Raw genomic sequence first — 26,301 nt, forward strand, 5'->3', positions numbered from 1 at the left:
TATTTTTTCAACTTTACATAGGAGCTATACCACAGCTGTATCTCATTATTTCCATTCAAACATATCTTGACACATAGTTGTCTTTGGCAAGAATGTGTGTTCTTAGTTTGGACAAGGTGTATATTTTGTGAACAGCAAAGGGGTGAAAACGGGATGATTTCAACAATTCCCACAACCAGATTAAATGGGGGGAAAATCAATGGCAGCCTTTTGTATCCTTGCATAGCGCTTCTCTAAATTCTTTTTGAGTTGTGTATTCGTAATATGAGAGGAAAGTAATCTGGAAGTGGCGTTCACTCCAAGTTGGGGGGAGCTGGGTAGCTCTGCTACCTGTGAAGCCCTCGTATGAGTCATATTTTTAAAAAAGTACGTCTTTTGTGTTGTTGTTTTATGTGTTAGTAATGATCCACGCAATAGAAATTTTACAGCCCAATAAATTTGAGACATTGGGACCAAATTGGCTGGTCATACTTAGTAGCTTTATGAGGAAACATATTGAGGCGTAATTGCCTCAAGGGAACATGCACTTGAGGGTACAAGTATACAGTATGGTGAGGATTAAATCTTCCTAGCATTCAGCAGGGACACTGATCTTTTGGTCTGCAGTTACAGTTTCCAACAGCCACATTTTGTTTTGTATGTGGCCCACATAGGCTTTTGCATAATATGTTCATTTGATTTCAGATTTCCGAAAAATCTGGTTTTACACTGTGGTAAAATGTCACTTAAAGCAAAAACATCTGTTCAGCACTCAGATTTGCCAGCATGTGATCCTGTCATGATAATGATTGAGAGTGGAAGAGAAGATCCTGTTGTGTACCTCCTTCATCGTACACACTAAACAAAAATATTAATAACATTGTCTTGCTTGGATTGATGTGTTGAGAAAAATATGCAGTGCATATTATGAAAATACAGTGTTTACCTATTATGGTGTTGATAATTTTTGTGATACAGAACTGCTCTAAATTGTATGTATAGGTGTTCACAGTAGTTGGTATTTTTTTCTCCAACTACATAAAAGACAAATACTGGAAAAACACCACTTACGATTTTTTTTTTTTTCGTATATACCTTATGTTACGGCTTGTAAGCCTTCTAAATTTGGAGTAACTGCAAGTGATACAATATGAATCCTTTATTTCCTTTTGCTATGAATTTGTACATACATATTGTCTCTGTGTAATTTGATTAATTTAATTGTATTCATGAGAAAACCAGCACAGTGGATAATTGTAATTTTGTAAAAATGGCCTTATGTGTCACTCTCCGTCATAGATAGTTCATGACCATGAATGTGTGCGCCTCTGCTGGGACTTTCACCAGTGTAGTATGGCATGTTCACACTGAGGAGCCTTTCACCAATTTCATCTGATATGCTGTGACTCCAAGCAGGAGCTGACGCTACAGACAAGGTCAACATGTGCGGGTTAGTAGGTCAAACAAGGAGCTAGTCTTTTGACAGAGTTTGGAGACAGGGTCAGACTAATGTGATTTATCAATACACCACAAAACTGGTTCATTGTCTGTTTTATCGACTGTGATTATCCACAAGAGGCCGTGGTCATCATTGCCCAATGAGTGGGGAGGTGTCGGGGGAGGGTGAATATGGCGCTTGTCGGAAAGAATGTGCATTATTGTTCTGGAATTGATACACTGATTGGACCAGCGAGAACATGCACCTGCAGGATGAATTTATGAATTCTCACACAAGTTTGGATTAATGGAGGGGCCTGAGGAAGAAAAAAAAGACAAGAGTAGTGTTGCTGGGTCTCAGGCCTGGGTCAAGACTTAGTTTGCTTTAATCCCTCTCAGGTGATGCTGTTCACATTCAGCTCGTTCCAGCTGATCTGCTTAAATATGCCTTCCTCATCCTCTAAAACCCCCCACACCCTTTTCTCACAAGCAAGGATGTTAAGAGTGACGGAGGCCTGCTGCTTTTTCTCGCCCATCAAAACCTCAGATCATTTTTCAGTCTTTCTGCAAAGCCATCAATGTGTCAGTCAGCTGGTGCCACACAAGAATAAAGTCAACAAACCTTGACAGTTTTATGGAAAGAAGAAGGTCAGGATGCAAGAATCACATCACCTGGATTAGAGGAGCATCATGTGAGAGAGCAGTGTCAACAGACATGCCATCTGTAAGGCTGCCTTCCCTTTTTCCAAAGGCTACAGTGGCAAGGCGGGATATAAGCAGCCACTTGGAGCATTCGCTCTCTCATCAACATATTATATTGCATAGAAATGCTGGGTTCCAACATTAACACTGCCAACCACAAACTGGGGATTATGTGGAAGCTTTCAGCACACATACTGTAGGCCTGCCTCTCAGAGCCTGGATTGCGAGAGAGCCATCTGAGATTTTACATTTGAATTAATGTGGGTCTACAACCTCTTCTTATCAGCACTTATATGGGCATAACATCAAAATGAAAAACACAAGAGTAAAACACTCAAGTATATCAAGTTGGAACAGTTTCTGACTGTCTTGCTTGTCTAATGTCTGACCTTGTTATTCTTTATTGAAATAAGGGCATAATTAGCTTCACGTCATCAGTATTTTCTGTGGATTTTGGCCTCGAAACACATGCCGCAATACTCCAACCGACTGTCATCAGCGCTACAATATGTCATGCATCTCTGACTTCGCTCCCTGCACCCTGCTAGGCCGCAGTTGTTTGATCCCAACACTTTCATCCTTTTAAAACATCTGGAGATGCAGTTTAGTAACACATCACTGTGAACTGACCATAACACTAGTGTATATTAGCTGCAGACATTTAGGTATTCACACTCCTGGCTGCAGATTGGAAGAGGTTAACAGTATCACGTGGCAATTTTTCACCACTCTAGCTGCTACTACATATTCATTACCTGTTTGAACATTTGGGTATCTATTTTGCTCCTGGCAATGCTACTCAAGAGGGATTTTATGAAGTCAGCAGGTGGCAACATTAGCCAGAGGATAGAAATAACAGGTAAAAACCATTGTGTCTTGTCTATAACTCCCTTTTCTAGAGAGCGCAATAATGGTTGAGTAGCAGTGCAATGCCAGCTACATGACAAACCATCACTACAAAACCAAATGTGATCAGAAAAAAGATGCACTGCATCAAACATTTAGCATTAAAAGTTAATCATGCTCAGTATTGAGAGTGTATGAGTGGTTTAAATCTAATGTCTAAATGTCTTTGTGGATGTACGATACGGTGCAGTAGAACTTCATGACGAAGGATTTTGTTTTATGTCGTGTACAATATTAATGAAAATGTTTCTAAATATTCTAAAGTACAGTTTGGCAGTACAGCCAACTCCATTATTGCATTTTGGATAAAAAGAATACAAGTAGTCCCCGGGTTACGACGGTCCCGACTTACGTGATTTCGACTTTACGACGCCGGAGTCTTGTCTGCCATTTTAGTTTCTAGTCGTTTTTTTGTTTTTTTTTAATATTGGTAAATATATTTTCTAATAATGTTGTCTTTTTTTTGTGATGCATGATTTTATTTTGGCGCTGCAAGCATAGAGCAGGACAAAAACGTATTTGCGCACACAAAGAAGAGCACAAGCGCACACACGAGAAAGAGCACAGCTGAGTGAGAGAAAGAGGGGAAAGAAACCCTGTGCGCACTTTTGTTGCTTGTGAAGCATACACAGAGGCAACACCTGTATATAACACCTTTCGCACTGTTTATTGTGTTTTCAATTGTGGTCAAATACTTAGGGCGAGTTTATGTGATTGTTTTTGATGATGTGTGGACGCTATCTGCTAATCGTTTGTGTGGGTTGTTATTGCTGTATCATCAACTTGTTATAAAGGAAAATTTGAATTGCTGTCATTGAGGTGAAACTGATTTAATCTGATCTTTATTTTAGTTTCATTCTGCACGTTTTGATGTCATGAGCATCTGAATAAAGTCAGCAAACCACACATCTGACATCGTCATTTCGGAGCTTAGCTCGCTCTCTAGCTGGGACTCCAACGTCTTGGGGAGGACAGTACAATGACGTATAATACATCTTTTTGGATAGTTATTTTGACATTTGGGGGGCATTTAAGGGTGCTTAAACGGTTGATTTTGACTTGGGTTGCGTCACCAGCATAGGAACGGAACTCATTCGTAACCCGGGGATGAGCTGTATAGTGATTTCAAAGTTGTTGTTTTGATTGGTTTTGTTTTTTAGTTCGCTGTCATCGGGTGGGAACCTTACCTCTCCAAAATCACAGTTAGTGAAAGTTAAAAACAAATAATTTAAAAAATGTCCCAATTGCTGAGCTACTAACATTGCATTGTCAAAAAGAGAAAGCCATGTCCAGTGCATTGTAATGGTCAATATGTTTGTAAAAATATTACATACCCTGCTCAATACTGACCAACAGTTTAAATCTATTCAAAAAAAAAAAAAAAAAAAAAAAAAAAAAAGGAAAAACGAAAAAAAAAAAAAACACAAATTACTCAAATCTAGCACGAGGCTTTGGCATTATTAATTGTTAAACAATTTAGTTTTATTAACCATGTATTAGATCTTCAGGTGGGCCAAAAATAGCACACCTTCAATTTTGTACAATGAATTACATTTTTGTGAAAAAGTGAATTTAAATTATAGTATACCAACTCCCCTACGAGGAAGATTCTAAATGTTTTTTTCCTGTACTGGAATGCATGAGAAAATCTGTAAAGGGCTCGACGGGATGCATTGTGGCTGTCTAGTATCAAGGATTATTTAAGGAGCATGCTTTTGCACACTGTTTTAATTGGAGCTTTAGAGATTTTCCCTGTCTAATTTAAGTGTGAAGCAAACAAGAACTTTGATTCATGCAGCATATGAGCTCCAAAAAAATCCAAATCGAAAAGATCTCAATCGCAGTCTATCTAATTAAAAAACATTGAGTTGGTCTCCTTGAAATCCTGACAAAATTGCTATGTTTAGTACACCCCATACAACTCACTTGGTCATGCTGATACATGCGTACAGCACATCACATCAGCGGCAAAACATTTTCATGCATATTGAAAAAGGCACGAGTGTTATTGTTATTGTTATAAAACAGTTGTGCTGGGCAAGAACAGTGTGGCCAAATTGAGTTTCAAGCATGTCTGGTACTCAACATTGCTGAACGATTTGGATAGCTCCTGGAACATGCCAGACGAACTGTGTATAAACCTGTCAAGAAAAAGCTACAAAAATACTCTAGAATTTTTAGACAGGACAATGATGTCTTACACACCTCTCTGTGATGATAAATAAAAAACAGCAGGAAAATACCAAATGTTTGGGTTGGCTTTCTCGATTGGCATTTGTGTCTAATTATTCTGCCAAGATACCCCGATGGGATTACTTTGATAAGTTAAATATTTTTTTCTTTTCTTTTTAACTTGAGTTGACGTATGTAGTTGAAAGGCTTTTTAAAGTTAAACTGGCTTGACCTCATCTAATCTCTCAGCCACTAACCTTTTCTTTCAATCACTCACAGACATACAAACACACACACACAAAAATGACATGGCCCCTATCATAGAGTATTTTGACTTTGGGGTGTATTGAAAAAGAGTGTTCTTAAAGTTGTCCGTGCATGGTCGCAACCCTGCACTCACAAGTAACAATTGAAACAATAGTGTTTTGCGTTGTTATCCTACATTCCAATGTTTGGAAAGGAAAAAAAAAAGCATAATTCCTAGACTTTATCTAACGGAGTCATTCATGAAAGAAGAACAGAAGAACACAAACAGAAGGGTGAAAAAACTTGTGTGTGTGCCAGTACCCCGCAGTGCTTCCCTGATTATTTGCAGATGGACAGTGGAGGGCTTTCAGAGTGTCGAGGTTCCCCCTGGCACGCAGTGCATATGATTAAATCTGTGATAGCCATACAATTTACAAGAACCCACCCCCTCCCCTTACTTTGAATGAGGTCTCTAGTATACCAACACACAGCAGGGACCGGTTGCTCAAAAGTTGGTGCAAAAAACACAGCCCCAGCCAACACCCATTGGGCGCCCAAAGGATCCGATGAGTTATGTCACAAGTCTAAAGAGGACTTGGCTGGGGCCAAGTCTCCTAATCCCACTGTCTCCTCGTTCATTGAGAGCATAGAGCAGTGTTTACAAAGAGGCTGATCCCCTCCTCAACTACGCCTCCGCTGAGCGATTGTTATGCGGGTTTCCTACCAACTGTTCAAAGTGGTTATGAGATCAATTAAAACCAGCTTAGGGGGCTTAAGTGGAGATGTGCAATTCATAAGTCAGGGCAAAGGGATTCCGTATCCATTCATTAAACACCTCTCACCATAACAGCCGCATCTCTCCAATGAGATGTAACATTATGGAGTGATGTGCATCACAAGCTTTTGGGGTAATTCACTTATAATCCTCAATAAAAAGGCACATTTAGTTTTGCTATTATTTGTATTGATTAACACAGTTGCACTAACTTTACTTAACATGCTTTTATTTGTTGCAACTCCTCGTATAGGGTCTACGAAGCCACTTCACTCTTGAACTCTTTAAAAGTGTATATTTCTTCGTTGATATGAGGACTAGTTAAATAGTGTGGACTGATATAGTTGAGGAATAGAAAAGGGGGTTAAGTTTTAATAAGCAAATGCTTCATCCTACTGCTTTTTGGACACAATGAATAAATTCTGATATTATTCATTATTATTGTTGTCTTAACTATATGTTGCTGTTATCTCAAGTATGAAATTGGTTTTGTCTGATTTTTTTTTTTTCGTCATGTCTTATGTTGTACAATGCTGCCATGAAAATTTGGGACTTAACTCTTTCACTGCCATTGACGCTGATATATGTCCAATAATATAAACATGCATGGTAGGCTGATTGAACACTCTAAATTGTCCGTAGGTATGAGTGTGTGCGTGAATGGTTGTATGTCTCCTTGTGCCCTGCAATTGGCTGGCAACCAGTTCAGGGTGTCCCCTGCCTACTGCCCGTAGTTAGCTGGGATAGGCTCCAGCACCTCCACGACCCTCGTGAGGAAAAGCGGCATGGAAAATGAATGAATGAATGAATATTGCTATTTTCATTTTACTGCTGTGAATTTAGATTATTTTATCACGAATGTGTGAGGGGTACATTCCATTCAACATTTGCTCATATGCCAACAGTCCTCCCATTTCAAATGGATTGGACGTCTGTCGCCGTCAATGGCAGCCAATGAGTTAACCGCGTGTGCAAAGAACTCTGTGTTGTCACAATCTTGGTGAGGCAGAATGATATGGACATAACTTTTACCTCTTTTGTTTCTCTTCCAGCGTTGTACCGGCGCCTGACAGTTGCTGTACTCCATACAGTTCAATACTATCAGGGCAAATGAGAAGAGTCGAAACTGCATCTGGACGGCGAGGAAGTTGTCCGGACCCCGGTTTAAAAAAGCGTGGGTGCCAAGCTGGTCTGCGATGATGTATTAGACTCTGTAAATGTTCTCCTGGAGCTATTTTTAGTCCAGCTGCAAATTTGTCACACATCAGACGAGATGCGACATTGTATTAAGTCGCCAATTGGGATCATTTTATGGAGCGAGATGATCCTCCGCTGAGTATGAGTGTCCTCCTAGTCGGTGCGCTGTGGAGATAATCGCAGAGGGGATTAGTGTGATTTAAGTGTAACAAAATCAACACCTAGTCCGAAAAAACGCGCGATGTGATGCAATTTGGATGAAAAGCCACTAAAAGAATGAGTGGTTTGGGTGTTAATTTGTAAAAACGATTACAAGTAGACGATCGGGGAAAAACGCCCCTTCCTGGACCTTATAGCGCAATCGTGCGTAAAAATGAACAAAACGCCCGGTGAAATAAACATCAAACTACCTTTCATCTGATGAATTGTTACTCCGTTCCGGTCACGCTATTATTTTAGGTTCCCCTCATGCGCAAGTGCGGCTCGAGAACACGCAGCATCACTCCTTGTGTGACAAAACTTGACTTTCCAAGAAGAAATCAGAGATCCGATAGTACGACGTTGCAGCGTGGACGTTCACGAGAGGCAGAATTCTGTCAAATACTTAGATTCCGTGATTCCTCAAAGTTTCGTTAAAACCACGCGTTGCTGTATTTGGACGGAGTGGCCGGTCAATGCGCGGCGTGTGCGTTTCCGCGCGCGCTGCTGAGGTTGAGCGGTGACTGACTCCAGATTGGTCCTGATGCTTTCTGCCTCCTTCCTCATATAGAGCCGTGCTGATGTCACGCGTGGAGACTTTTCGTGTTTCTCCTTATTTATGATGTTGAAGATGACATGTCGTGTATTCGCTCCCCTCCATCCACCCACCCCTTGCCTTGCGCGCTCACACACTAGTGGGTGCGAAATTGCGTCTGGGTGCTGGTGGGCGTGAACTAGCTTTTTGAGCCTGTTGATGTAAAACAGTTTAAGAGCAAAAAAAAAAAAAAAAAAAAAAAAAAGAGAGAGGGAGAAAGAATTAAATCGTTTCGGGGGCTGTCTAGATGTTGGCGTAGTGACTGCGGGAGTAATTTAAATTCTTCCTGTACAATCACCCATATCCCCAAAAAGTTCCCACTTCCTTAATGCTAACTTCAAGCCAATGCTTTCCCACTGAACTCCCAAGTTTAAACGGATCAAAAATGAAATAATGACGTGCGTTTCCGTCTTCAGACTAAGCGTTGCTTCACTGAAGATAGCACAGTTCAATAATTAGAAGTTGGAGGTAAGGGGAAAAAAAAACGAAGGATGTGTCTAATGTGCGTAATAAGATGAGTCTGCCAGTCTCGCCACGTCGTTTTATTGCGCGCCAAGGACTAAATCCGCCACCCGTCCCCGAAATTAATGTTAATCGTCAGAGAGGCTCAAGTAGTTGCGGCTCGTGTATAAATCATTCAGTAATTTAAGGGTTTTCTCGGGTTCAAGTATTTAAGGCTGACCTGTGTGACCTCATAAATTGATACAAGCTCGGCCGGTCAGCTTCTCCTTCAGTCAGACCTACCGAGTTGAGGAAAAGACACGACGCTGGCTGCTGGCTAGCACTCATCTGCTTCCCAGTGACATTCAAATTCTGGCACCTCGTCAACTTTAAAGCTCTTTCAAGGAATAATTGGGGTTCGTGTAATGAAAGGTCATAACAGAACCTTTCACATGGCTTTTAAAAAGTCACTTGATAATGCGCAGACCTAGGTAAACAAATATGCCATCGTGTTTTTAGCAAAACCGCCAAAACTGATTGCACGTCAGCGTTAGCAAAGATAGGTACACTTGCAGGTAAATAATGCTTTACCCAATGCAGCCACTAGGTGTGGCACTTAATCTTTCAAGCATTAAAAGGAGTGCAACGCGTTTTTAATAACTATAAACCATCACTCAATCCATTGTAGAGTGTTTCATGTCAAAATCATCATAATAATAACCATAATACATGTTGCTTGACGAGGTATTTTAACAAGTGATGAGAAATTAAATTTCACCACATTAAAATTGAGTTGCACTTAAAACAACAAGAAAACCCAGTAAATTGAAATTTCACCCCTCAGGCAATAAAAGTTTCTATTTAATCACCGGGACTAATGAAAATAACATGAAACCTTCTAAGAACATATTTAAAAAAATACATAAGACCCATAGAGATTTTCTTGCCAAAACATACACTGACCCTTGTCCTATCTTTTATTTATTTATCTATCCAAAGAGCAGCAACGGACATTGTGGTCAAGAGGCCTCTTAGCTCCAGGCACTGCAATTAGTTTGGCTTCCTCACTAAAATAACATCTGAGAGTGCTTTGTTAAGGTGAACGTGATAATTTATGCCTCGGGCACTTTTTATTTTCATGATGTGTCACCGAGAATGGGGGACGGCAAACCAATCACTTTATTCTCCTCATCACTTCTTTGCTCTCCATCCTCCCTCCCTCTTGTTGCAGTGTACAGATAAATGGAGATGACGTCAGCATTTGAAAGATCTGGCTCCAAGCCCTCAGTGCCATAACAGCAATGAGGTAAGCTGCTAGTTTCATCTAAAAAAGTTTTTTTTTTCACTTGTTGTTACTAAATCTGTATGCTAAAACATAGTTACAAATAATCTGAAATTGAAAGAATGTTTTGTTGATCATAATTAATTCTTAAAATAACAATATGCAGCAGATATATAGTAAATATATACACATTGCTGTACTCAAGACAATAAAACTTCATCAAACGTCCAAAGCAAATTGTTTGCAAAGATTTATAACAACCTCCTCTGTGAACTCAGGCATTTAATGTAGCTGAAAAAAGTCTACACACCCTGTTCAGCTTGTTTTTTGTGTTATTAAAAAGAACAGGCACAATCCATTTGCCCGCAAGTCTGCCTATATACATAAATACAGTATCATCAATATCTTTATAATTCAATGTAAAGGGGAAAAATGTTTTAGAAAGAGTAGGTAAAAATAAACAACTTAGGAAAAGTGTCTCTATTCAAATTTCCTATACTTTTTTGTTTGAAACACAAAGATTTTGCTATATCAATCGATCATAATTTAAGGGTGCATACTTGGGTACATGTAGAATTAAATGTATATGTAATTTCTTATTGATGATTACTATGATGTAGGAGATGTGAAAAAGGAGTACTGTACTTTGGAAAATCACTTTGAGGTGCACAGCTACATTCTGGACCAGTTGGAAAACGTTGGATCAATATTGAAATGTAATGGAACACACACACTCTCATTTTAGACTCAGGCCCGTAAAACTGAAGTTCAAAAATGTCTTATGATTTATATAACATACTAGGATATCGCCATTTTGCTGTAGCCTCTTGGTATACGCATTCTAGTGTTCTTCAGCTAACCCTATCTCTTGAAGGGGCTTCACCAGGAACTGACTCCTCTGACAAAGGCTCGTGTTTTGATAAGCCAAAAATGTTATCAATGAGAACATTTCTTTGTACAAAAATGCATGTCTGAACACAAGGAATCGCGATCTATCAAATTCCACTTTACTTCTGCATTTCTGCTCTTGACTTCCGTTTTACACTTTCTCTAAACAAAACAACAGTGGAACTGGAGCGGTGTCACTCATCAAAATCCCTCAAAAAAGACAATATGGAAATACCGCATCCATTTGCCATCGTCACGACATGTGAGGACAACATGTTCATGAAGACAGATGTGAAACCAAGGCCGTGCCACCAGAAAGACCAGGTGTTTATGTAGCCAAGTTGCCTCTGTGTTATGAAATGTACTCTATGTTCTTCCTATCCCAGCATTTTCATGTGTCCAATGCTCCAAAAATACTGAAGCTAAAATCTTGAGCATGAAACGACTCGTTGTCTTTGATATTGTTATTACAATGATGATGGTATATGTGATGATGTTTTCTATTATTTACCACAACTACTGTACTGCTTCGGCTGCAACATATGCTATTTGCTGCTAGCCTATTGCTAATCAGTATGTGTAGGATGGCACAATTATGTTCAATTTGACTACAATTCTGTGTTTTGCGTCACAGCTAAGATATCATTAGGTTTGCTAATACTAGTTATGCAACAATAAAGAAATGGAAAATAAACACTCATCTACTACTAGTTATACATGGGTTTCTAACCCTAAATGCATAAATGCAAGTGTTGCAAGTTTTTGTTCGTTTGTTTACAGGTGGAAAACGTTGTTAGCCAAGGGAAGACACCTTGATGTGCCTCACAACAACACTTGTACGTTGATGGACATATATCGAGACTACGTGCATTCTGCTTTGATGATGGAAGGCTGGACTTATACTCCACCTTCGTTAATATTTTTCCAATAATTTTATAATTTGTGATTTACTGAATCACAATCATATCTCCGGTTTTCTGTGGTCTGTTGGTGCCAAATAAAAACTGGGAGAGAAGTTGAAATCTGCACTTTCTAGTCATGTTGACTCTTTGTTAAACAGTTTGAAATTTACAGCAAATGTCAAAGATAGCCCATGTTTCACTTGGGAAACGTATGTATTTGACAATTTTTAAATGCGGATACTAGCATATTAATGGTGTACAATACAATACAATACATAAGAAAATCGGCTTTTGAAAGCTGTGAGCAATACATTAGTGTGAACTATAGCTACACGAGAAATAACAGTTAATGATGCTTTCATGACAATAAAAAGCAAAACGGTCAGCAGTGAAGAAATTATAGTAATTTGCTCACAAAATGTAAGGAAAAGAAGTCAGTGTTGACGGACTGCCTCTTCATTCTCTGTGGATCGTGACTCTGCATAAAACTAAACAGTAATGAATGACATGAAGAAGTGCAGTATGACTTCTTTCGTCTAGGAAGTTTCTTTTTTTTTTTTCATTTTGACTCGTGAATTCGACATTTTCTACTGTAGCTACTAAGACCAATGTACTGCAGAAGTCTTAAATTTGACACTTTCATTCCAATAACATTGATGCTGAAAATTTTCTTTTTATACTCACTCAATGAACCATTGTCTTTTTCCTAAACGTTGTTGATGTTTTTCAAATTAAGGGCTTGCCAATTAGAATGTTCCGTCTTCTCAATAAAAAGAAAATAACTGTCAGGCTTTGACTAAATATAATAAATACTTTTGGTCTTTTTTGCTTAGCAGTCAAACAGATCATTTACAATTTCCAAAGGCCGTGAAGAAGGTGGAATTTACACTTCATTTTGATTTTATCTAAAAGAGGAGGAATTTTAAAGCCAGGGAGAAGGTGAAAGAATTGCCTGTTTTAGGTAAATTGCAATAAGAATGGAGGGTTTGAGTATCAGAAGACTGAGTTATGAAAAGGTCAGGTATGGGGGAAAAGAGGGGTTGGTGAGGGCGACATTAAAAAGATTGTGTCCGTCTGGCTAATGGTTCTTTATGGCTCCCTCATGTCCTCAAATGCGTAGAATGACTGGCAGAGATTGTGACCGCTGGTAACTGTATATCACCTCTGTGTGCCCCTTTAGCCGGAGTACAACTCAAGGGGACTGCCACCGATGGTAAGTGTACCACTTAAACGTCATAAAACCAATAGACTAAACAGCCATTTATCATTGCTGCACACACACACAAAGCATATTAAGCAGAGAACTTAACTGGACCACTCAATGACTCTATATTCACATTAAAACCTCATAAGATATTACTGTTGCAATAAAGTCTGACCACTCAAACCTCAACTGCAATGAAATGTCCAGAAATAAGGCAATCTTTGGGGAGGTTGACTTGACATTACTTAACTGGCTTTGTTGGTTTAATAAAATCAGATATTTGAGACATGTGCATTGGTGTCATGTTGGGGCAAATGCAGCACAATGATTAGGGAATATCTACAGTATCTTTGTGCAACTGAAGGTTTCCTGACCTGCCCAACTTTGTGTCTAGAAGAAAACAAATCTGCAAATGTTACCATGAGGTGATCAAACTCAAATGTTTTTGTTAATTGTTGACCGTGAGAAATGTGAATAAGTAAAAAATGTGCAAGCAGTTAAACCCTGACGTTTTCCTTGTGTGTGTTCTGTTGGTAAGATCTGGGTGGCTGTGAGTTGACAGGGACCTTGAGCAGCTGGCCCAGATGGTAGGCAGTAAATGTTTTCTATACAGTGTGTAAGTGATTTGTTGCCTTAAGGACGTAGGGATATAATGGTGCACTGTGTGTTGTGTGTAGCCTCTATTATCTAATTACACAATCTTTGTAATGAGAGTACACTTACAGTAATACTGTTACTTATTTTTTATATATATAAAGGACAGAGGTCTCAGTGCTATGATTGTGACTCGAACACTGGGGAGGAGGTTAATTGGGCACATTAAAATTCATATGCTGGAGAGTTAAAAGTTGAAAATTTAAGATGTCTGTTGAGACTACATGACCTTGATGCTGTCTGCTAAAACAACAACCCATCAATCTACTGTGACATACAAGCATGTTTTCAGAGTGTTGGAGCTGTATGAAGTAACGAGTCACATCTCAATTTTAGAGCACATGCATGATTATGATAGTCTCCATAGTTGCAGTAATTCGAGCAATCTATCACCAGAAATCACAAGGTCAAGATCAAAAACACACTTCAATGGGATGACTGGATTGTGAGCTACACATCTGCAAAAAGTCCTAAGTGCAGGGGACTCTGGGCATTGAGTAATGTTCGCCAAAAGCCAATGTGAGGGTCCACCTTATTTACGTTTCTGAGCTGAGTCATTCTGCTCAGGTCCCGTTTTACGGTTGCCTGAATTCTACCTTGTTATTAGGCCTTTTAAGAGCAACAGAGGGATGAAAGCGTTATCTCTGTTAAACTTGCTCTTACTGGCTTATTTCGTGTTAAGAGCGCTGTTGTTGATGGGTCTTCGGCATTCTTCAACCTTCTTCTCCTGACCTGATCATTTAAGAGTCTTTGAACTGGGTTCATGTTGACATAGCTGTTTGAATGGTTAGGGCGTTCAGCGACTGAAAGCCGCGAATTATCTTGCGTGTTTCGTATGTGTGCTGTATGTTGCAGATTTTTACGTTTATCTTTAGCTGTATATTTATTTTTTTCAATGTTGTACATAGTCATTATATTGCTTTGAAATTAGTACTGTATGTCTTGGTATTCTCACTAACAAATATTTGATTTAAAAACTCATCCTTTTATAAGACTCCACTGTATACACATCTGTGTTGTTTTCGTCAATGATGATGATAACGAAAATATTTAGTCAACGAACAATTTTTTTAATGACGATGATGTCACGATGACGCGCTGAAAATGTGTCTTGGGAGACTAAAACATAACGAGATAGATGCCAGTTGTCGTCTGACGACACGAGAACGAGATGAAAATTCGCCATAGTTTCCGTCATAACCTCACAATGTGTGATATTTTCTAATTGTATAGTTACAGCAGATTTAGCAGTGTTTGGCCGTGTCACTCATGTGACGTGCTGCGCCTCCCCGCGCCCCCCCTGTCCGACACACACACTTACTCATCGTAAACCTGTGCCCATTCCAGGCTCATTTTGTGAAACATATGTGTCAGGTGCTGATTGGTAAGTTTTGCTTTCTTATCTTGTCTAGATATGCCATGTTCCTTGCCTGAGCCTTTAAAGGTCTGTGCTGAGTGATCATCACACACTAAACTAACTTGCAGTGTTAGCATAGGGTTCGCGTTAGCATTAGCATTTCGCGCGGTTACTCGGTGTCTTCTTAAACTCTTGGAAAACATTTTACATACAGTTCATAGTGTCCAGGTGAGTTTAATTAATTGCAAATAATGTGCTGTTTTCCTGCTGAGTGTGTATTATCCTCATGAAAATGGTGATGTCCTTGTAGACTCTACAGTTATGTGCTTGTCTGTCATGTTCATTCGAAATTGTTGTAAACCTTTTATTTATTTATTTATTTATACATTTACTTATTTATTCATGGACTAAAAATTTCGCAATTTATGGATGAAAACATTATGAGAATTGTCGACTAAAACTAAACAAAATTTGTCTGAGTTCTCGTTGGCTAAAACTAGACAAACACATTTTGAAATGACTAAAATATGACTAAGGCTAGGGTCATACTGCAGGTCTTAATGCAGAATTCTGATTTTTTTTGTCATATCTGTTTTTTAGGCGTGCCCGTTCAAGTATTACGCATGCGCACTAATTCACAGTCCCACCCGCATGCGCAGAAGCCTAAAAAAAAATAACGACTCACTGCGCGTGCATGATGCACACACATAACCCTTATGTGTGTGCGTCAGTTTGACCCGACTCGGCCATGTAAGCAATACTGAAATATTTACATAGTAAAAGCTGAGTTCAAGCTAGGTGCCAACGTTGCCGTCTTGCGTGTTGCTCTCGCTCTTTGCTGACATAGTTGCTGCATGAATTTCTATTTGGGAGACTTCACAGTTCAGACCGCCGGCATATTCTAGAAAAATGTGGCCCAGATCGGATTTAAACCACATACGAAAGTGCAAGGGCCAACTTGAAATCCTCTTACTTTCATTTTTAGAGGATTGGAATCAGGTTAAAAATATGGGTTTTTTAAAATATATTTATTTTGAATTTTAGATATTTCATATATTGCTAAAATGTTTCAGTACTGTAACTGTATATTGCTTTCACAGTAACTTGGCTACTGTGTTTGTATATTTCAATAACAAAAATGGTACTATATTCTTCCATGACAGAAGACTTGAATTACAATAACTTAGTATTATTGGTACATAAAAAGAAAATACCTTATCAAAGCCACCGAGATCACCCTGAATGTAGTGTCCTGTGGGATTTCAGTCATTTTATTTCTCTGTATGTACTTTGTTTAACAGGCCGTGGAGCAAAGGGGTTGCTGAGTCACATAGGTACACTACAATTTGAGACCTGGTGTACCACTGATGCCATTTCATTGTCACCTGGCCTGTCACTTTCTGATTGGATCCTTCACATATCTCACATTCTATCAAGTTCAAAGCTTTCTATGGATAAAAAGTGGACCCTGGGTAGCTATGGAGCACGTTTGTGGCTATGGCAGTCTAAACCAAAGCACCTCTGTCCATGCACGCAAGAGGGTAGTAGATCCTACCTGACATGTTACTGTATATCAAGCCAAGCCTGTTCACAGTCACATGCTTGGGAGCTGCCATGATTGATTGATGGATTGACTACCATATATGTATTGTAGCTTACGGTGAAAACCATTAAAAAAAAGTGAAACAAAACACAGTACCAGCAAAATGCAGTTGAATGTGACAGAGTTTAACGGTATGGTGCCAGAGAAATGCATATGCTTCCGTCCCACTTGGAACCGCCCAAAGCTTTGTCATGACCTATTATGTATTCACTGATGCTTATTGTTCTGTTTTACCACAGCCTGCTTAGTTTCACATCTGCATCGTGACTACAGTAATAAATGTTTCAAGAGTTAAAAAATTTGTCCAGGCATCTAAAGCAATCAGTTATACCATATTGTCTCATGTGCACACAGTCACTGCTAAACCTTTGGAAGCTGTAAGCTGAAAATTCAGATGGTTATACTCAAAACTATTTCTGCATAAACTAATGACAAAGAGGAGCCAAAAAAACAGTAGTGCATGAAATGATTTGCTTATTCTTTTATTTGTGCAGTATGTCTGACCTACGGCTGAATGATTTGGGCAAAAAAATGTAATTGCTAATTTTTTGTTGGGGTGGGTGTTAAAAATGTATTAATATCAAGCTTTAGTGCAACATTCATAATGTAGTATGTAGTAATATCTACAAACATCACATTAAATTACATCATACGATCTCAATATGATCAACTATGACTTAATAATGCAATGACACCAAAGTGACTATGAGATTCTGTCCTTTGAGGTGTTATAAAAGTGGTTCCACATAGCAACAAGCGAAGTGAAGTGGTAAGAATTTCTTGCCGGAACTCCCTGACATAAAGGTTGGCGTGGACAACAAGGCATAAATGAGAAACTGATTTTCATTCAAAATTCTATTTTTTCACTAATTTGCAAAATTCAATCTAGAAGTCCATGTAATTTTTTATTTTCCCTCATTTCTTTAAATCTAAACGAGAAAGCTAAATTTTAACTACTTAAGAACATGGGATGTACAGTGAAATGGAAGATATGTAAACATTGACTTATCGTTTTTGAAATAATAAAGATATATTTAACATTAACCATTTGTTGTTCCAAAAACGTGCATTTGAAGTAATCAGAGCTAACTATCCATGCTGATCACATGTTAGTCTGTCAGCCAACTGAACGGACAACTGAGTCAAGGGTGGTTTGCTTATGTGCATGTGCGCCTCAACGCGACTCGTCAGACTCAATACACTGGACACTAGGCTTTGCTCTGTGGAATGAATAAATGAATTAATAAATGTGGAAACGGATTACACTACGCAAGCACATTATTAGGCTTGTTGTTACCACTTGTGCATGTAAATGTGATGTTTGTAGATTTTTTTCTTCTTGAAGATTCAATTCAATTCAATTTTATTTGTATAGCCCATGGGTGTCAAACACCTGTCCTCAAGGGCCGCTGTGGGTCCTGGTTTTTGTTCCTACCAATCGAGCACAGACAGTTTAACCAATGAAGTTTGTGCTAAAACAAGCAGCACCTGACTGCAATCAACTGATTACACTTTTGAGACACCAGATTGGTGAAAAGATGTCCTCATGATGGGTTTGAACAAAAACCCGCACCCACTGGGGCCCCATGTGGAATAGTTTGGACACCACTGGTATAGCCCTATATCACAACAAGGTTGTCTCAGAGGGCTTTGAAGAGTCAATATGATACACAGTCAGAAACAGTGGGTGAATTAGATGAAGTTCATGTCCTGAAGTTCATATCCTGCGCATCCCCCATCCTTAGACCCTCCATGTCGGCAAGGGAAAAACTCCGAAAACCCTTTTGGAAAAATGTGAAACCTTGGGGACAACCACAGTCAGGAGAGATCCACTCCCAGGACGGACAGGCTATAGATGCACCAGGACTGATGGTGGGTATTAGCAGAAGGAGGTCCAGTTTGTAGAGATGCAATGGAGTGAAGAAACAAGGCGGGGTCCATCTAGCCAGATGAGACGGTGAGCAACGAGGACGTCCATCCAGCCAGGGGTCAGGATAGTCAGGAGGCTGCGGCTGAAAAATAGCCCCTCCCCCAGAGGGGAGTGGGGAAAGGGGACGCCGGGTGAATAGTGATGAAGAGACTAATCAACTAGATATTAAAATTAGAAAAGAGAAATAAAGTAAAGACAAGTGGTAGGTAGAGTGAGAAAAAGGGGATAAGACTCAGTGGCTGTACTTCCACCAGCAATATAGCTTCTTTTGCAGCTTAGACTGAACTGTGAGTCTAGAACGATTTCAGCTATCCTGACCATAAGCTTTGTCAAATAGGAACGTTTTTAGTGTAATCTTAAAGGGTATTACAACACCTGGGGACATGCTAATATTCCATCATTTATCCATAAACACATGCCTTTTGGATTCATATCATGCCACTTCGTGTAATTACACACATCGCAACACCAAGAAAATTATAGGAATTTGGATCGATTGTCAAGCTAAAACGACCGGCGCCCGAGATCCCGGATATCTAGCATACTGTGTGCGTGACGTCACAACAAGGAAACAACCGGCTCAGTGCTTAGTACTGAATGGCGGCGATGATGGCGGACAACTTTGTTTCTAGTTGCAGCGACGAATCCGATGTAACGAAAGTTCTTCTAATGGTGACGAGGAGAGTTATGAACCTTTCTTTGGTGTTTTGGGTTATCAATTTGAGCCCAAACGAAAGCCAATGCAGCCTAATGAAAGGATCATTGAGGGGAGCAATCACACTGATGAAACACCGGCAAAAGATCGTGTGGGAAACACCGAATGGTTTGTTTTGCATTTCTTTTTGTGAAGCTGATACACCGTGACCGCAAAATAATGTATAGAATAATTATCATTTATTGTGCTATCATAGGTTTTCGCTCTGCCAACAGACACAAATATGAGGGAAATATAGGGATTAAAGGATTTGTTGTATATATTTTACGAGCGATAATTTATACGTGTCCAGTCCTATATCCAATGCGTGATATGTTTTTTATTATAAAAAAGTACTCACTCTGGCCATTTCGAGCTTGGCTGCTCCGCTTCTTTGGTTAGCCTGGGGTGGTGGGGTGGTCTCATCAGAGCCAGTCATCGTCCTCTTTCTTGATATATCGGGACATTTAGGTGGCTGCGTGTGTAAGGTGGGCACCGCATCTGCCGTTAGCAGCAATTTCTTAGCAAAACCTGATTTCATTTGTCCATAGTTCGAAAAGCTTTCAGGTATAAAATGCGCACCACACAAAACCGTGCCGGAGGCTGGGTCTGCAAAATTAGCCCTCTTAGCACGGATGAACTTTACTCATTGTCTGCGTAGTCCAGCTCTTTTTCTCGCGTTCGGGAACTCATGGGTACTACATTGCGACAAATGGCTATTTGTACACCACATAGCATGACAGGTTTGAACCATTTTAGCGATTTTTGATAAAACACGGACGCAATTCTCTCGTCGATAAACAACGATGGCCCCTGCCTCGCCCTTTTGTTTCCTTGATGTGACGTCTCCGCCCCGTTCAGCTGTTTCCGGAATACTTTCGGAAATGTTCGTAATTTTCAATCTATTTTCGATAACTGCTCATGAATGTGATTTTTTTTTTTTTTTGTTAACTTTATTAATATTTGTTATCTTGCCACATAACGGTTCTATTGATATCTCATAGCCCTTAGTATTATAATAACCTTTAAATGTACAGATGCGTGTGTGATAGCCTGGCAGTATTTTATATATTTTTTTCAACATGGGGTTTTGATAGGGTCATATTTTCGGGTTTAAAGCACCGTTCCGCCCGGGCCTGGCCCTGAATCTTTTACTGGAACGGCATTCCTGACCGTTCCAGCCCACTTTCACCCCTGGCAACAAGTGATGCCGGATCTCAGACAAACAGCAATATATTCCAACTCTATGGATGTGAACAACAGCTGTAGTTATATTTGGTGATTGTTTTGTTTCTGTGCTTTTACATATATGATTCTTGTTCCTTTCTCTTTTGAGCTCTCCACTTTTTCTCACTCAGTCTTTCCGTTTCTGTCTCTGTCTTTCTTATCTGATGCTTATTTCCCGGTTGGCTGCTATAAAGCAATAAAACAATAAAACAATCACGATGCATTCGAAACGGCTTGTTGTGACCACATGGGCCCTACGCAGAGTGTGTTATGCGTGTGTAGGGAGCATGTGTTCTGCATGTGAAGACCGTATTGTCTATATTTGCCTAAAACCTCATTGCCTATAATGTAAATGTAGCATTAGTGTCCCTAATGGAGACAGAAAAAGGTCACAGTGAGACTGATCAATATGACGCCTATGTACTGACCCACAGCTGGTCATGACACGTCATCAAAACATGTGGAAACTGATATATGACAACAAAATAGCTACAATGGGTTATTGTTAGAGACTTAAAAAGGAACGGAAAACGTGCCAGCTTTCAAATGACTCAGATTTGAGCTGTGATGTGTAGCACATGTTTGACTATTACAAAATGATCCGATTAACACCAAGAAAACTGGAGATATTTTGTCACATGTCACGTTTACACTTTTCTAATGACCTGATCAAAATCTTAAGACCAGTTGAAACATAGCTAGAAATTATCTTTTGCACATTTGGATCTTAATGAGGTCTTAAGTAGAGCTACGATATGCAAAAGCAAGGAGTGTGACAAAAAAAAAAAAAAAAAAAATGGGACAGAAGACATCAATAGTCAGTTAATTTCAGTTGACACTGAACAGCTGAAGTCCTACTGAGACCTGTTTGCTAGCTTGTGCAAGTTTAAATTAAATGCTGGAAATTTGGAAAATGGCACCCACAGGTTCAGAAGTTGAATGAATAAATATTATTGACTGTAGCTCTTAACTGTATTGTTTCGCGGCTGGAGGTTACAGTTATCTTGGTTTATTTTTGCACATACAAGGACAAAACCTGTTAAAATGACCCGTCACTACCAATAGAAGTTAATGAAAACTCCTTCATGATTCTCATCTATTTTAGCCATCAACACATTTCAATTAATGCAATTCAATATTTTCTATTGATTCCGATTCAAGTGATTGCCGAGCAGTGGTACTGGGTGTTTTGCAATTTAGTAAAGTGGGTAAATATAGTATGTCAGTCATGTCCAGGTCAAATACAATGATCAAAACAAACCCAATCTAGTTCCCTCACTGGGGAGTCTAAGCTCACCATAACTTCTTTAAATGTGAGCTGTAAAGCATAAGACTCAAACACAGAATGGCCAAAAGTGCCTTAGGCTTTGACCTATACAAAAACATATTACTGTAATCTAATTCAAGAAGGCTGGTGATGTTTTGCTCCGAGGAAAAACTTCAGAGTAGTGTGTATTCAGAGTAGGGTTGCCTTATCTCATTGTCAAATACAAAGCCATAGCAACAGCCCCTGTTAACCATAAAATGGAAAAACTAAAAACTGAAAGAGAACTACTTGTTGGAAGTCGCAGGCAATGCTCAAGAATCTATACCTACGACTGAAATCTCTGTGTCCTTAGCCCTAGCCAAGCAGCCTCCATGACTGCTTTTATTTTATAAAACCAAGATCCTCGTATTTAGGGGAGAGGAGATACTTATTATTTTCACCCCTTAAACTCTCTTGAGCTTTTGACTTCAAGCATGGGAAATCCAGTGAGACTCAAGGCCTGCCCCACACATAGAAAAAAAGGAATCTAATTCTGTTAAAAGAGAGAAGTACTTGGAGTGTCCATATCTGAAAATAATCCCCCCTCAGCAAGCCTGGCTTGAAATTAATGCACTGATAAACACTAACACATGATATGGTTCAGAGTATTTTAAACCATTTGGAGCAACCCCACATTTAGCTTGGGTTACAATCGATTCTTCAGGGAATCTGAAATGATTGTGTGGTCTTTTTTTTTCTTTTTTTTTTAATGACTCTGATGTTAGGTGGAAAAATATCTTCGGAGTTACATCCAAATACACAAGACAACCACTCAAACTGCTAGTGAGTTTTTGTACAGCTTTTCTTTTTCTTTCAAAGCCAAGTGTCAAATGGGCACCAAATTGACTTTGAGGTCATAGTAAGTTCTTGTCAATAATATGATAGGCGTCAACAAATGTTAGAAATCAAACATGGATACAAATCCCAATTTGAAACATGGTGATAAATAAAAAGTCTAGACAAAGAGTATTTGTGGATGCCGTATTCTTCTGAACAAAATAACCTTACGTGAACTTCTGGTCTACAATATCTCAAGCTGCAGGCAAAAGGCTAGCTAGACATCTGTGAAATCATTACTGTCAACGGCTTCAAAAAAATACCCACATTGAAACAACCATCAAAGTCATTAATAGTTGCTTGGATGCAAGGGGCTTTAGATGTTAGTTGTCCTGAAATACATGTCCATCCGTCTGTCCGTCTATCCTTGTAGCACTTATATAAACAACACACAGTAAGCCCCAAAACCTTAGATATTCTCTTGTTTTGCAAATCTTAAAAAAAAATGGCGCAGTGATGAAAACATTAAAAAGATGTGGGGGGAAAAAAGCAAAAATTGTAGATTCACTTTCCCTTCCAATGTTTACCACTAACATTTGAGGCCCCCAACAAGTAAATGGATCAAATTTCATAAGTGTGCCAGAAATGACTAGGACTGCTAATCAATTCCATACAATCTGCAACTAAAGATTTTAAACATCCCTGATCATGTTCCATACTTTAACCTTCACTGAAATAGCAAATGAATGAATGAATCATGTACATGTCAAGAGAGAATAATTCACCACCCTTTTGCAAACAAAGACTGCATCAACGACAATAATATTTCTTGATATACTAGAAGTGCTCTAACATCCAATGTATAATAATTTAAACACAATGTAAACACAAACTCCCACTATATATATATATATATATATATATATATACATATGTATGTATGTATATATATATATATGTATAGATATATGTACAGTGCCTTGCAAAAGTATTCGGCCCCCTTGAACCTTGCAACCTTTCGCCACATTTCAGGCTTCAAACATAAAGATATAAAATTTTAATTTTTTGTCAAGAATCAACAACAAGTGGGACACAATCGTGAAGTGGAACAAAATTTATTGGATAATTTAAACTTTTTTAACAAATAAAAAACTGAAAAGTGGGGCGTGCAATATTATTCGGCCCCCTTGCGTTAATACTTTGTAGCGCCACCTTTTGCTCCAATTACAGCTGCAAGTCGCTTGGGGTATGTTTCTATCAGTTTTGCACATCGAGAGACTGACAATCTTGCCCATTCTTCCTTGCAAAACAGCTCGAGCTCAGTGAGGTTGGATGGAGAGTGTTTGTGAACAGCAGTCTTCAGCTCTTTCCACAGATTCTCGATTGGATTCAGGTCTGGACTTTGACTTGGCCATTCTAACACCTGGATACGTTTATTTTTTAACCATTCCACTGTAGATTTGGCTTTATGTTTTGGATCATTGTCCTGTTGAAAGATAAATCTCCGTCCCAGTCTCAGGTCTTGTGCAGATACCAACAGGTTTTCTTCCAGAATGTTCCTGTATTTGGCTGCATCCATCTTCCCGTCAATTTTAACCATCTTCCCTGTCCCTGCTGAAGAAAAGCAGGCCCAAACCATGATGCTGCCACCACCATGTTTGACAGTGGGTATGGTGTGTTCAGGGTGATGAGCTGTGTTGCTTTTACGCCAAACAGCCTCTTGGCTGCATCTCTGATCAGTTTTCTCCTTGTATGAGAAGAAAGTTTGGAAGGACGGCCGGGTCTTGGTAGATTTGCAGTGGTCTGATGCTCCTTCCATTTCAATATGATGGCTTGCACAGTGCTCCTTGAGATGTTTAAAGCTTGGGAAATCTTTTTGTATCCAAATCCGGCTTTAAACTTCTCCACAACAGTATCTCGGACCTGCCTGGTGTGTTCCTTGGTTTTCATAATAATCTCTGCACTTTAAACAGAACTCTGAGACTATCACAGAGCAGGTGCATTTATACGGAGACTTGATTACACACAGGTGGACTCTATTTATCATCATCGGTCATTTAGGACAACATTGGATCATTCAGAGATCCTCACTGAACCTCTGGAGTGAGTTTGCTGCACTGAAAGGAAAGGGGCCGAATAATATTGCACGCCCCACTTTTCAGTTTTTTATTTGTTAAAAAAGTTTAAATTATCCAATAAATGTTGTTCCACTTCACGATTGTGTCCCACTTGTTGTTGAGTTTTGACAAAAAAATTAGATTTCATATCTTTATGTTTGAAGCCTGAAATGTGGCGAAAGGTTGCAAGATTCAAGGGGGCCGAATACTTTTGCAAGGCACTGTATGTATATATATATATATATATATATATATATATATATATATGTGTGTGTGTGTACATATATATATATATATGTATATATATATATGTATATATGTGTATATATAAAGTGCAGAGAGCATTATGAAAACCAAGGAACACACCAGGCAGGTCCGAGATACTGTTGTGGAGAAGTTTAAAGCCGGATATGGATACAAAAAGATTTCCCAAGCTTTAAACATCTCAAGGAGCACTGTGCAAGCCATCATATTGAAATGGAAGGAGCATCAGACCACTGCAAATCTACCAAGACCCGGCCGTCCTTCCAAACTTTCTTCTCAAACAAGGAAAAAACTGATCAGAGATGCAGCCAAGAGGCCCATGATCACTCTGGATGAACTGCAGAGATCTACAGCTGAGGTGGGAGAGTCTGTCCATAGGACAACAATCAGTCGTACGCTGCACAAATCTGGCCTTTATGGAAGAGTGGCAAGAAGAAAGCCATTTCTCAAAGATATCCATAAAAAGTCTCGTTTAAAGTTTGCCACAAGCCACCTGGGAGACACACCAAACATGTGGAAGAAGGTGCTCTGGTCAGATGAAACCAAAATTGAACTTTTTGGCCACAATGCAAAATGATATGTTTGGCGTAAAAGCAACACAGCTCATCACCCTGAACACACCATCCCCACTGTCAAACATGGTGGTGGCAGCATCATGGTTTGGGCCGGCTTTTCTTCAGCAGGGACAGGGAAGATGGTTAAAATTGACGGGAAGATGGATGCAGCCAAATACAGGAATATTCTGGAAGAAAACCTGTTGGTATCTGCACAAGACCTGAGACTGGGACGGAGATTTATCTTCCAACAGGACAATGATCCAAAACATAAAGCCAAATCTACAATGGAATGGTTCAAAAATAAACGTATCCAGGTGTTAGAATGGCCAAGTCAAAGTCCAGACCTGAATCCAATCTAGAATCTGTGGAAAGAGCTGAAGACTGCTGTTCACAAACACTCTCCATCCAACCTCACTGAGCTCGAGCTGTTTTGCAAGGAAGAATGGGCAAGAATGTCAGTCTCTCGATGTGCAAAACTGATAGAAACATACCCCAAGCGACTTGCAGCTGTAATTGGAGCAAAAGGTGGTGCTACAAAGTATTAACGCAAGGGGGCCGAATAATATTGCACGCCCCACTTTTCAGTTTTTTATTTGTTAAAAAAGTTTAAATTATCCAATAAATTTTCTTCCACTTCATGATTGTGTCCCACTTGTTGTTGATTCTTGACAAAAAATTAAAATTTTATATCTTTATGTTTGAAGCCTGAAATGTGGCGAAAGGTTGCAAGGTTCAAGGGGGCCGAATACTTTTGCAAGGCACTGTATATATATGGCGAAAAACACTTAGGTGACTTGAAGTTCCACTCTGAGTCCCCCAATGTGGCCAGATTTCAAAATTGTCCTATATACATGTGTGATACATCATTAGAAAGCTTAAAATATCAATTAT

General features: G+C 39.3%; 1 protein-coding gene across 3 annotated transcripts in view; it reads right to left on the reverse strand.

Moving 5' to 3' along the window:
- The window catches only part of rspo2 (R-spondin 2), a 149,001-nt gene that overhangs the window by 114,688 nt on the left and 8,012 nt on the right, over positions 1 to 26,301 (reverse strand). The window contains exons 1-2 of one of the 3 annotated variants that reach the window (XM_057835529.1): positions 8,952 to 9,206; positions 7,250 to 7,579 (exon numbers count right to left, since the gene is read on the reverse strand). In XM_057835529.1, coding sequence (XP_057691512.1) covers positions 7,250 to 7,349 — 100 coding nt within the window. In that variant the 5' untranslated portion in view covers positions 7,350 to 7,579; positions 8,952 to 9,206. Of the gene's footprint in view, positions 1 to 7,249; positions 7,580 to 7,824; positions 8,203 to 8,951; positions 9,207 to 26,301 lie in introns of those variants that run through there. The other 2 variants (XM_057835527.1, XM_057835528.1) reach the window with 2 other exon arrangements.

This window comes from Corythoichthys intestinalis, chromosome 4, assembly GCF_030265065.1.
Source record: "Corythoichthys intestinalis isolate RoL2023-P3 chromosome 4, ASM3026506v1, whole genome shotgun sequence".
NCBI classification, from domain to species: domain Eukaryota; kingdom Metazoa; phylum Chordata; class Actinopteri; order Syngnathiformes; family Syngnathidae; genus Corythoichthys; species Corythoichthys intestinalis.